The 14,043-nt window shown below is 34.3% G+C and overlaps 1 protein-coding gene across 7 annotated transcripts in view; it reads right to left on the reverse strand.

Annotated features, from left to right (window-relative positions):
- Window positions 1-14,043, reverse strand: part of LOC129807634 (mitogen-activated protein kinase-binding protein 1) — a 91,500-nt gene that overhangs the window by 14,687 nt on the left and 62,770 nt on the right. For 4 of the 7 annotated variants that reach the window (XM_055857030.1, XM_055857031.1, XM_055857034.1 and 1 more), the window contains 4 exons: window positions 8,912-10,057; window positions 4,004-5,339; window positions 236-363; window positions 30-77 (listed from right to left, as the gene is read on the reverse strand). In XM_055857030.1, coding sequence (XP_055713005.1) covers window positions 30-77; window positions 236-363; window positions 4,004-5,339; window positions 8,912-10,057 — 2,658 coding nt within the window. The remainder of the gene's footprint in view (window positions 1-29; window positions 78-235; window positions 364-4,003; window positions 5,340-8,911; window positions 10,058-14,043) is intronic. The other 3 variants (XM_055857033.1, XM_055857035.1, XM_055857036.1) reach the window with 1 other exon arrangement.

Consider the following 14,043-nt stretch of genomic DNA (forward strand, 5'->3'; position numbering starts at 1 on the left):
ATTGAAGAATTGGAAGAAAACAATCTCACCTCGCCACCTTTTGAATTTTGTCTGTCATTTTTATGACTGTTATGAGCCTAAAAAAATGTACTCAATCAATTTTTTGCAGCCAGATTTTTTTGCATGAACCACAACAAAAATAAGAAGAAAAAAAAACAGAAAATTAAACTCAGAATTATGAATAGAAAACCCCAAAGAATTATCCAATTTATCTTTTGATTTTGAAATAACTTACATTTTCCAGCTTTTGCTTAGCATCTTTGATGATCTTCATGAGCTCCTCTTTTTTGGTGTTTGTAAATGATTTGGATATGGTAACGGGTTTGTCGCCACTATTGTGGATAGCACTGAGACTATTTCGACCTGAAAACCAAAGAAATGCTTTAGTAAACAAGCATTGATAATTTAAAAAAAGAACAATAGAAAATAAATATAGGAAGTTATAAACATCAATATTTCCAATTTCTAATGCTTTCTATAGCAAAAAGCCTTTTGCATTGGTCCTAATTCTTTTATTTGGCGAAGAGGTTATTCTAGAATTTGAGGTTATGTTTTGCCTAGCCTAGAATATTGCCATCTCGTAATCGAAAATTTGAAATTGAGGGGAAAAATGAAAAAAAGACTGTCATAGATAATTTTGACTTATAGAGGGGGGGCGCCGAAAACCGGAAGTCGATATCTCTTACCGTTGGCCTCAAGCCGTGTCACAAGTTGAAAAAAAAAGTATTATATACTGCTCTTTCTTTCAGTTAGACCAGTAAAATTTACAAAAAAAAATGAGGTTATAAACTGTAAGCTCAAAAGCCACTAAGTCCTTTTTCCGCGCTTTCAAGAATTTTTCGATATTTAGGGCAGATTGAATCCAATCTAAGTTTAAGCAATTCGTATTGATTTACCGTTCACATGGACAAAATTAGTATTAATCTCAAACTAATCCGGCTTTGAAATGACCTAAATGACAGTCATTACCCCTTTCAGGAATTATTCAGAGCAAAACACAGAGTAAAATAGGGTTTGTAATAGAGAAATTCTGAAAGTTACCTTTTTCTTTTTAGATTTGACAAGTTTTACTGTCCATGATCATCAAGAGGTAAGAAGAAAATTATTGCATATCAAATTCTCCAAATTATTAGTAATTTTAATGAATTGAAGTCGGTGCTGGCCAAAATCTCAAATGCCAAAATATCGGTTAAATGAGTAAAATCAGAAAAATCAAAATTTCGTAAGATAGTTATCTGATGAAGGAAGCAGGACCTGACCAGTCCTGGAAGAATGTGAGCAAATGTGAGGGAAGAAACGGGTGAAAGCCAGGAGAAAAGGATCTGTGGAATAGTCATCTTTTCAGTCTTTTCGGGATTTTAGCTTTCATGAATTTGGTTGTCAGTATTTTAGCTTTTCGATTTCGAGATTTTAGATTTCATGATTTTGGCTTTTCGGCGGCTTTTGGCTTTCGGAATTTTGGATTTCAGAATTTTGGTTTTCGGGATTTTGTCTTTCCGAGATTTTAGCTTGTCGGGATTTTGACATTTATGTATTTTGGCGTTCCGGATTTTGGCTCTCGGAAATTTTGGTTTCGGGATTTAGACCTGGACGCAACTGAAAAACCTTAGAGATGTCCTTTTAAAATGTAAATTCAGGAAAAACATAAAATCACGTTTTTATGTTCTGAAAAAATCGCTTTGGATTAGAAAACTTTCATAAAAGCAAAATTTACGTTCTTGACTTTCTCAAACGTTTTGTTTATGTTTATCGCACTCTTTCACACTCTTCTTCTTCTTTTTAACATCACAGCAAACTTAATTTAGCTCAAACCAATTTTTTGTGCGAAAAAGTGAGACAGACATATAAAAAAAAATCCATGAAAATCTTCTGATCTAAAAGATGTGTCATAAGAAATCAAATTCGACCAGTAAAAATCAGTAAAAAAGTCAATAATGCAAAATAAGCACTAGAAGGCAAATTTGACGAGTCACAAAAATAAATTTAATTTCGGCAGTAATGACGTTGGCATACCTTTTAGATCAAGAAAATGTCATAAAATCGAAATGCACATCCTTTTTGTTCTTCAAAGTCTACATAAGTCTATCCGATTCTTACACACATTTTTTTTCTTTTTTGAACATCACGCTAAATTTAATTTAGCGCAATTTAATTTTGAGTGGGAAAGAATGAGATTGATATATGCAAGACATTTGAGAGAAAAGGATGTGAATTTTAATTTTAATTTTACGAAATTTTCTCGATCTAAAACATATGGCCATATATAAAAAATATAGCCATAAAATATTGATTTCAGTCAGAAAATTAATGAATTTTGTTTAGTGATAAAAATCAAATTTAGCTATAACTAAATTTGATTTAATTTTTAGTTTATTTAGAAAATGAGTACTACAAAGTAAATTTGACCAGTCACAAAAATAAAATGAATTTCGTTAATAATGGCCTAAACACACCTTTTAGATCAAAATGAATGAAATCAAAATTTACATAGCCTTCTTTCTCATTTGTCTGTCTCATTTTTTTGCACTCCAAATTCGATTGAGCTAAATTGAATTTACTGTGATGTTAAAATAAGGAAGAGTGCGAAAGATTAAGACAGACATATGAAATAGGTTTGATATAGAACGGGATGCGAATTTCGACTTCATGACATTTTCATAATATAAAAGTTGTGCCGGAGCCACAAAAATATCGATTAAATGTAGTTATAGCTAAATATAATTTGATTTTTAAAACTGTTCAAAATTTATTATTTTTCTGACTGTAAACGATATTTTTACTGCCGAAATTCAATTTATTTTTACCGATTTTTGCTGACCAATTTGTTAAACAAGATTCGGTTGTAGTGCTTCCGGTACACCTTTTAGATCATGAAAATTGCATTAAGTCGAAATTCACATCCTTTTCTTTCTCAAATCTCTTGCATCAAGCTATCGCATTTTTTCGAGCTCTTCTTCTTAATTTAAACATCAAAAAATTTCAAATTTCATCAAATTTAGCTCAATCGAATTTGAATTTCGAAAAATGAGATAGACATACGCAAAACCTTTGAGAGAAAGGATGTGAATTTTGATTTCATGAAATTTTACTGATCTAAAAGGTGTGCCGGAACCACATCGGTAAAAAAATATTTTGGGTTAGTAAAAATTCACTTGAATCAGTGAATGACTCCGTCATATCATTCAAAACAGCGATATTTCATGAAACTAAAATTATTATCTTGTTTTCATATTTAAATCTAAATTGAAGTTATTTTGATGATTACGCCATCTATCATTTTATCGTCAATATAAATATTATAGAATAGGATAGAGGAAAGATTTAAGGTATTAGTGCTCCTGACACACCTTTTAGATCAGGAAAATTAATTGAAACCGAAATTCACGTACCTTTTGTTCTCAAACGTATCCCATACGTTTGAGAACAAACAGCATTAGCATTTTTATCAAAATATTGAACATATTTTCCCTTGCATTATCATTTTTCAAGACTTAGGGTAAGTGTGCCAAATTTCGGCATAGTTGCATACAAGCGTCAAAGTCTCAAGTTTGAAATGTAATATTTTAAATACAAATTGAGTTTTTTTTATTCTTTCTTCTGAAAGAGTGTAGCTTGGACCCTCATAAAGAGTTTACCGTCTTTATTTACTGTAAAATTATTCTTAATACATTTTAAAATGAATAAAAATATAGACATAGCTTTGGTGCCCTATTTCGGCCACCTTCATTCTCATTGTTCCTTGCCCTTCGGGAATTTTTCCAATGTCTTTTTCACGTCATCTCGTTTGTTGAAGCTACATTTTTTGTTATTCTTTTGCATTGTATAATCTCTAGAGTACGTAAAATCTAAAAGTTCATGGAAATTCGAGGAACAAAAGAGATGGCCGAAATTGCAAGCTGGCCGGAATTTGGCACACTTACCCTATCGATCATTACCTTGATCGATAAGTCTTTAAAAAAAAAACATAATAAAATTTAGATCTATTTTCAAGAGCAAAACTCACCTCTTTCGGAGCCATTTGAGGGTCCATCGAGGGCTGCATTGAGAAAACTAGTCGCCTGAGGGATACTCTCAATGCTCCCTCCCAAAGTTGAGGCAAGAGACCTATCGGCATTGTCACCACTTGGCGTCGAAGCCTCATCTTCATCATCTGACGTCCCAGTACCCGTTCCAGTTGACGGTGCACTCGGAGACTGACTAAGTTGAAGCCTCTGTTTTTCTGTTTTGCGCCTCATGGACTTCCTCAGTTCTTCCACATTTGTCTCATTCACCTTGAAATCTGACGGTGTTCCCGGAGCTCCAGTTGGATAGAACAATACACCATGGTCAGAACTCGTTCGTTCCCCATCGGAAATATCCTCAACATCGCCATCGTGTTCGGTATTTGACTCTGAATTCAGGCTATTGAGATTTTTCTCCGTAACCTTGAGCTGAAAGGCAACTTCTCGGCGATTCTCCAGGCCACTGTCAATGGAACTATCCTCACTGAGGTAGGTATTCATGTAGACTTCTTTGCTACTTGAACTATTGTAGTCCGATGTGGGATTATTATTGTTATTTGTGCTGGAATTTGGTGGTGAATCTACAATATTTCTCAAATCCATCTCAGGCTCATATTGACTCCTCTGAGCCCATCTTCCACGTGGTTTTGGTGCTACTGATCCCTGACTCGGACTCGTACCCAAAATATTTGCCGACGGATTCGGCTCTTCGGCTCCCTTTCGCTTTGCCCACATTGGCAATTGTCCAACATCGGACAATTTGTACCCTCCAGAAATTACCACATCTTCCGTGAATGGCATGAAAGCCGGATCAATTTTCTCATTATTCTGCTGCTGATCCAGCACAATTTCCACATTTTGAGACACCGGACGTGGAATTGGAATCTGCTGGCCAGATCTCAGTGCTTGCTGTGACAGTCGAGCCTGCATGGTCAGTACCATATCATGTGGTACTTCCCAAATGAAGATACAACCATCACCACTTGCTGAGATCAAATGCCTGCAGTCATTGGTGAATTTCAACCCAGTCACCAATTCACTGTGCCCATACATCCTGGCCATGCACTCATTCGAGTAGTAATCGTAGACACTGAGTGTCTTATCCGTGCAGGAAGTCGCTATATAGATCCCACTGAGATCCAGTGTCAATTTTATTAAACTACCTTCATCAGAATGAGAACCTTTGAAGGTTTTCGTATGTTTGGATGTCTTTGAGCCATAAACTCGAATATTTCTATCTTGGCATGCTGTCAAGATGTGCTTACAATTACTGTCGACTTCCATGTCATAAAGCGTGTTCTTGCCATTGCAGTGATTGCCTCGTTGGAATTGATTACCCTAGAATATTGACAGTTAGAACTAATTCCAAACTTGTTGCAAAGAAGATTTCTTATGATTTTGTATCGGGAAGATAGATTGCTTCCCATTGATTCAGTTTTAAAATATAAATTTGCTTTTGCGCCTGTAATTTAGGCAATTTTTTTTGTTCCTGATACTCAAGTTACAGTAACTCCGATTCTACTGAACCTACTAAATTCTTCGCAAAGAAAGGAATAAAGGTCTTTAAAAGTTCTATAAAATTCTTTAGGACTAGTAAAGCACTAATTCACTAATGTCCCGAGTTTAAAGTGTCATATTTTTAATATACACTGTGGCCGGACATTCTGATTTCTTGTGGCCCGATTGTCTCTAATTCAAGTTAATCTTGTAGGGGGGCAACTAATTTGAGGTGAAGTAGAAGGAACCTCACGCCGTTATTTGCCTATTCCCTTCGATCATCTAGCTAAAATTATTGCTGAACATAGATAAGTCCCTTTAGAATACAAAGTAAAGATTCTACGTGGTTTCCACAGTGATATATCGCAAATCTAGATCTTATCACAGTTCAATATCTTATAAACCTAAAATTAAATATACGCGACTAAAAGTTAATTAATTTGGGTGGCAAAGTGTCCCAGCGTCCCAGGCTTTGCGAAATGCTCGAACTCGTGACTTAGATGCTATACCGCTAAAGTACTTTCGTATCATTTACCGTTTACCGGTTTTCAACCGATTTGATCCGATTCATAAATCTCTCAAAAGATCCCCCAAAAAAGTTTTAAAAGTAATAGAATTGATTTTCAGATAAAAAATTTTTATCGGTTATGAACCGGTTCATTACCGATTCAAAACCGATTGGTTTTATAGGAAAGTCCATGACCTTTCTAACGAGCCCAAACATGACCCCATTCGCTTGATAACTGCGCTCTCTAGTGTCTTTTTAATCTTTGACCTTGAAAAAGCGTTATTAGGAATGATTCAACGAACGGTATTGTCGTATAACGACGATAAGGGCAAAATGTCCGCCTGCGTCATCTCCAAAACATATCGAAAAATGGAAAAAATCGCACGACGCGTTTTCAAGCAATCCCAAAAAAACATGGTTTTGGTCGACTTATGGGGGGTCCCCCGAAAGTTCCAAGTCGCTATCTTACCGTTTAGCCTCTGAATTGACCCCTGAGTCCCAATAAAGTGCTCAAACCCCAAGTGAAGTGTGTTTTATTGGAAGGTAGCTCCTGAAGTGCCGCCGGGTCACAACAGAACATCGGTCAAACAAAGTTCGCGGTAGGGGACTACAACTTTGAAGTTGTTAATTCATTTGTCTTTGTTGAGAGATGACAACTTCGATAGTATGGGCATGTTCAGAGCATGAATAGAAAAAAAAAAACTCCAAGAACAGCTATGCAATCCATTGCGGAGGAGACCTCAATAACGGGGCAGAACTAGGACAAGGTGGGTAAATCAAATTCAGGATATTGTCTGGGAGCGCCTTGGGATCGATCGCCTCTCCAACATGTTTCTCAAGTGGCGAAGTATTGACAGGCGTAGGCCGCTAACCTAAGTGTTCTAGACCTGCAACCCAGACAGGAATAAGCGGTTGAAAATGAATGATTAAATGATTCTCTAGGTATTTTGCTCTTTAGGATCAGGAATCCTTTCTCAAAATTGAAACTTTGATAATTCAAAATTAAGAACAGTTGCCAGCGCCATCTAGTCTTTCCGTACAGAAGTAGATCTTGAAAAATTCGAAAATCTATTTGAAGATCCAATAAGACTTTTCTACGATAGTGGCGCTATATTTTTTTTGTTGATCTTTTTGATCTCAATGAATTCCCAATAAGTGGACGTAAAACCTTAAACATGAAATAGTCTTGTAGAATGTTTGTTACTTTTTCTCCCAAGTTTTAAAAATATTAAAAAGAAATAACAAGCCAAAATGCACTTTTTTTTTAAATCGCATCCATTCAGCGATTTATTGAAAAGATATTTTGTTAATTGTTTGCTAATAGGTACAACAAGAACAAAATTTATGCAATTCACATTTAATGTTTTGTAATGAGTAGCCATAAAATGTGCCTCAATTGCATGATTTTAATGGCTATGTCGCAAACGATGTATCTTGTAAATAAATATATTTTCTTTTTAGATTTATTACAACTTTAAGCGATTTAGTCGTGCTAAAATCACTACACAGAAAAAGAATATTTTGTAAAATTTTTCACAAATATTTGGGAATGCCGACTGGGGATTTACGTAATTCTCGTAAATCGTATAACCCACCAAAAAATTCGTAAAAGCTTGTATTTTTCACAAACAAAATTCGTAAGATGATTACTTGACGAACATCATTTGTTCGAAACATTTGTTCAAAATGTTCGTAAACACACTGAAAAATGTTGGCAAAATTTTGTCATTTGTTTGGAAAGTTTTGTTAGACCTGTTAGACAAACAAAAATGAACAACTGTTTCTAAAAATAAATGAAACCAAAAAAACTTGTCAAATGAACATCTTATAAACAATGTTTGTGAAAAAAGCACAAACTTTTACGAACTTTTTGTGTGTTATACGAGTTACAAGAATATCGTTAATCTCCAGTAGGAATTCACAAACATTTATGAACAACTTTAAGAAATTCCTTTTTGTGTAAAAGAATTACAGTTTAGAGCAGAAACACATTGACAATAAAATGCTCGCCGTAGCCTCACCGTATTTCGTTAATTTACGCATTTTCATTGCAATTCTTACGCGAATTATCGATTACCGTATTACCTTATCTCATACTCGGTAGCACTAGGTGAAAACAATGTAAGAAAATTGAAGAAACAGAACGAAAATGCGATAAACGGTGAGCAAAAAAAATGTACGATTAATTTCTCCTACAGTTTTTTTGTTCATCGTTTATCGAATTTTCGTTTTTATTCAATTTTCTTATATTATTTTCACCTAGTGCCACCGAGTATGAGATAAGGTAATACGGTAATGGAAAATTTTCGTAAGAATTGCAATGCAAATGCGTAAATTAACGAAAAATTTTGAGGCTACGGCGAGCATTTTATTGTCAATGTGATTCTGCACTAAAGCAGAAGTTCAGTGATTCTTAAATTCTTACTGTCGTTTTCGTCTTGTCAGACAAATATGCAATTACTCAACTTTTTATTAGCAATAAATAGAGTAAAAAAGTATAAAAAATTGATGAGCTTATTCTCTGAACTATCAATTGTATTTTTTTTAATTTTATCAAGAAAAAAAATTTCCAAAAAATTGTAGTATTTTACTGAGATCACTGAGAAAAATTTCACAGATGTACTCCATTGCTTCTAGAATGTTCTGGACAATCTCAAGACCTTTCACCTTTTCTCAGTGAAGATTGAAATCGGTTCAGCAGATTAAAAGTTATGATGACTTAAGTATCAAAAAATGGGGAAATACGTTTGCCTACATCACAGGCGCAAAAGCAAATTCTTGGCGAAATTTAGTCACTTTCATAAATGAATAAATTTCACAAGGTGAAAAACAGTATAAAAACCCAAAAGTCATTTAAAATTTTCAAAGTTACTGCAATGTTAAAAATTAAAATAAATTTTCTTACCTGGAATGTCCTGAAGATGATAGCCTTGTCAGCTCCACAAGAAATCATCTGGAAATTCATATCACATCCAATAAATTTGATACTCGTAATGCTGCTACTGTGATCATCGAGTGTCTGAAGAATTTTGTATCCCTGCTCCACATCAAAAATGTGAATGAGTCTATCTCGACTGGCACTTCCCAGCAACTTCCTATCAATTTTTTCATTTGTATACTCCAGGCACAGTACTTCTGAATCATGAGCCTCAATGGTTGTCAGAAGTTTGAGATTGGTTATATTATAAATTCGAATATTTCCACTTCTGTCCCCTGTGGCCAAATGATTCCGCTCTGTGCTAATTTTAATACATCTAACACCATTTCGTCCATCATAAGTTGAGCCCTTTTCATTATTGAGAATTGGATTGTCCATGTCTTTGATAAAATTCAGTTCATCATCAATATAGGCCACTTTCAGTAGGTCCTTGCTGTAGATATTTTTCCTGTAGACATCATTGCTGTCACATCCATCGAGATCCCAGACACGTATTGTATCATCCGAGGAGCACGTTAGGAAGCAGTCTAATGGCAAATTGTGAGCTAAATTGTTTCTCACATAGGTAAATGGCACTGTTTCCACCCCCCAAATACACGCTGAATGATAGAGGAATGAATGACTTTTGCCCACACGACGTACATCCCGCAAATCCCACACATACAGACTGTGATCATTGTACACACACGTCGCCTTCGAGCGCATCTCATCGAAGACAAGTGCAATGGTATCCGGATATTTGGCATTTGCCGGAGCTGACATCATATGCGTCAACTGAACACCCTGAGCCACATCGACGCCCAAATAGTGAGTCCTGGGCAATGTTGTAACATATTCCAGTGTCTCAGCATTGAAACATCTCACAATGGCTTCAGCACATCCCACCAAGATGTACTTTGTCCCAACGGCCAGACAATTTGCCGATGATGTCCTACATGCCACCCATTTATCCAACAATCGTCGCGAATTAAATTCCACCAATTGACCATTTCGCGTTATAGCATAGGTACTCTCAAACATCTCACCCTTGCCACAAGCCACAGCACAGAAATCATTGTTACGCAGATCACCCAAGATGGCACTTCGTCCCATGAGCGGAATTGGTTCTTTGTACTGTGGACGACAGAGTAAATAACATTGTCTCAAGGGGTGTTGATACACACAAAAAATAAACATTTAAAAAAAAAAATTTACGCAATGCCAGAAAGCAGAAATGTAGGTGGCATTACTAGGCATAAATCTCTTTTGAGACAATCATTTTTGGGTGAAGATCACACCAGTCCAAGATCACCAATGCACATTTATGAGAAGCTTTGTGTTTATTTATTTTTTTCATTTAAGCTTAATTTCAAGAGCAAATCTATGTTATACAGCAAATGAATATTCAGCATTTAAAGAAAATGTTATTGAAATATTTGCAAATCATGCATAAAAGATTTATCTTAGTGAAAGAAATAAACTGTCAGGATTTTCATGAAAAATTTAAACGAGTGTTCCTAATATATAATGACGAGCAAAATTTATATAATAAATTTGAAAGAAACAATCTTCGGGTCTCATTTTCTAATTTTGAAGGTAGAAGTACTTTAAAAATTGATACAATTGAATAAAAGCCCGCTTGGACATTAGAGACGATCGGAGACGTTTGGGACAGGGGTTTCTTGCCTTCCCATTTATTAATTTTTACCAATTTTGAAGTATTCTATCTAATCAGAGATTTTTATCTACCCAAATATGCAGTCATTCACTGAATTTTCGTGCATTTTTAATCAAACATATACACAGAAAAAAAATATTTTGTAAAAATGTTCGTAAATGTTTGTGAATTCCTATGGGGGAATTACAAAATGCTCGTGAATCGTATAACCCACAAACAAGTTCGTAAAATTTTGTACTTTTTTCACAAACATTCTTCGTAAAATGATCATTTGACGAACATTTTTTGTACTTTTACGAACATTTGTTCGTAAATGTTCGTAAACACACATAAAAATGTTCGTAAAATTTTGTCTTTTGTTCGTAAATTTTTGTTTGTCTGGCAAAAACTTACGAACAAATGACAAAATTTTACGAACATATTTTTTGTGTTTACGAACATTTACGAACAAATGTTTGTAAAAGTACAAAAAATGTTCGACAAATAATAATTTTACGAACAATGTTTGTGAAAAAAGTAGAAAATTTTACGAACTTGTTTGTGGGTTACACGATCCACGAGCATTTAGTAAAGCCCAAAATAGACATAAGGATCGGCTTAGGGATCAGCCCGAAAAAGGAGGATTGGTGTCGATACACTCAGGGATCAGCCCAAAATTTGGAGGATCAGGCTGATCTTCTAAATTCGTGAGGTCTAGTGAAGTTACGGGGATTAGGCGACATCAGCGCCACTGCTGAAAATAAAAAGCGTCACTTTGATCCTAACGCTAATCCTTGATCCTAAATCCTCAGTGTATGATAGTTTGGGCTGGTCTTTTACCGCCAAATTTTTCGAGCTGAGTATTCTCCAGGATCAGCCTGTGTCTATTTTCGGCATAAGTCTGCCATAGGATTTCACAAACATTTACGAACAATTTTACAAAAGATTTTTTTCTATGTAGGGTGGAGTAAGTACTTTTGGTCACTTTAAGATTTCATGTGCTTATAATTTTTATAATCTTTATTTAAATAAAATGAAATTTTGTACAAAGATACCTTAAAGCCGTTTTTTCCTAATAATCCAAGAGAATTCCCAATTTTTTTTTTTTGGATATTTTTGTGAAAAATGCATCTTATGCAACTATGCATGTTTCAGTACTTTTGGCCACTTTGTAAGCACTTTTGTCCATTGTGTGTAAGCACTTTTGGCCACTTGTTTCCAATAGAATTTTAATAAAATAACAGAAGAAATAGCTTTCGAAAACTTTCATAAATACACAGCACAAGTCCTATTCTTATTTAACACCATTTTTATGGGATTATTAGAGTATTTTAAACGATTTTTTGCACATTTTCTATTTGATGTAAAAATCAGTCAAAAGTCACGATTGTTTTTACTGAAATCCGCGAGGTGCGCCACGTGTAAAATGTATGGGAAAATGAATGGCCAAAAGTACGTACGCAGCTGAAAAAATTAAGTTCTTTTAGCCACATCCGATTTTCATTTAATTTGTTAGAAAATCTCATTAAGGATGATATCATAATAAAATTTAGTTAATTAAGAAATGGACTTTCATTGAATAGCATCAAATATTTTCATCAAAAATATGAAATAATGCAAAACAATTTCTCTTAACATTAACAAGTTTCTTAAGAATCTCATGTTTTTCTAGTGATTGTTTACTTTGTCGAGAATTTCTTTCAATAACTTAGAATTAATCAAGTCGATACAAAATCAAATATGGTTTTCTGATTCGTTAGATTGGAGGTCACGAAATAAGACCCATTTTCATGTTCTAAATAAACTCATACACTCGACTCTTCGTTATCCGGCTGACTGGGGGACAAATGACATTTAGGTTTTTTGAATGATCAACGGTTTTTATATTTTGTGCTGTGTGAATTGTTTTTCTGTCTTGCAAAGAACAAGAGAATTTTCTTCATGGTGTGCATATGTTTCATTTTTTATCACAATTATGTATTAAAAACTTCGATACAATGATAATAATACTTTAATTCACACAGGACAAACTTCATGTTTAGTAAAAATAATTTTGAATACATCAACCGCCAGTGTTTGGCAGCTGTCACCCGGATAACCAAGTGCCGGATAACGAAGAGCTGAGTGTAATTGCCTTACAATGTGATTTTACATTAGGTGACCAAAAGTGTTTACATGGCCAAAAGGGCTGACTCTACCCTATCTACGTATTAGTTCAAAAAATTCTCAACGGTTCTTCATTATGTTATGAAAAACAAATGCAAATTTATTTCTACAAAATATTAACACTTTTTTGGCAAATTAACCGCTAAAATTAAATTAACATATGTTTAACGTAAAACACCCCAATCTCTTGGGTATCGCAAAATCTTCCGTTTCATTCAAATTTAAAGCCTTCCAATTTTTGTCAGAGCTAAAACTGCCCTCGGGCGGTGGACACAGGATACACAAAAATTAATTTAGTCAAAACTTATAACAATTTTCGGATTTCCCTCTTCTGAGTTTGTACATTGGTTTTTTTTTTGATTTATTTATCGATATTGCTTTATACTGTAAGTTCAATTTGCAAAGTTGTTTCTATATTGACAATAAATAAAAATGCAAAGGGGTCTTCTATAATTTAGTTTACGGACGAAATAAATTAGAAATTCGGACAAATTTTACTAGATTTCTAAATTTTCTTCTGGTATTCTTCTACACGAAGAAGCTCCACCCATTAATTTTAGGACACACCCCCTTCATTTTAACAAGTTTATCAATTCGTTTTTTTCTCAAAATTTCCCTTTCTAACACAGATTGTGTTGCCGCGTCCAGACGGAACTTCCCTCAATTATTTTGTAGAACTATAACACATTACGTTAAAGCCCAGTTTCCTTTAAAAAATATGCGGAAATATGTGTATCAATGTAACCAAACAGTTCAAAAAAGTAGCCCCATCTACCCCTATTTTTCAGATTGTGGAATAATAAAAGAGCATAATATTTTAGTTTAAATGGACCTGAAAGGACCTGAAGTAACAAGAAAATATTTTTTATCATTAACTAGATCTAGAAATTACCCATTGTGCTTAAATAGTTAAAACTACATCGAATTTATTTATTAATTTAAAATAATGACTTTAAAAAATAATTTTGCTCCTCACTGTGAAATTTTTCATTAAATCAGATATGCCCTTGGATTACCCATATCAGGACAATTGACAATCTCTTGTGCTATTAACCCCTTGGTTTTGTCGATAAACAAATTTATTTCTTCAAAATCATTGGGAATATTTTCAAGTCATTGTCACCAATTCTCAAAAGAGCCTTTTGGTCACAAACTACAAATTACTTGCACATACAGAGTTACGGCAGCAGCAGTAGCCTCGATATTTCGCAGATATTGATCAGCTATTTGCATTTTTCATCATTTATTGACTTTCAAATGGCATTTCTTGCCCATTTGACTGGGTAAATTGGCAAAA

This window comes from Phlebotomus papatasi, chromosome 3, assembly GCF_024763615.1.
Source record: "Phlebotomus papatasi isolate M1 chromosome 3, Ppap_2.1, whole genome shotgun sequence".
NCBI lineage: Eukaryota > Metazoa > Arthropoda > Insecta > Diptera > Psychodidae > Phlebotomus > Phlebotomus papatasi.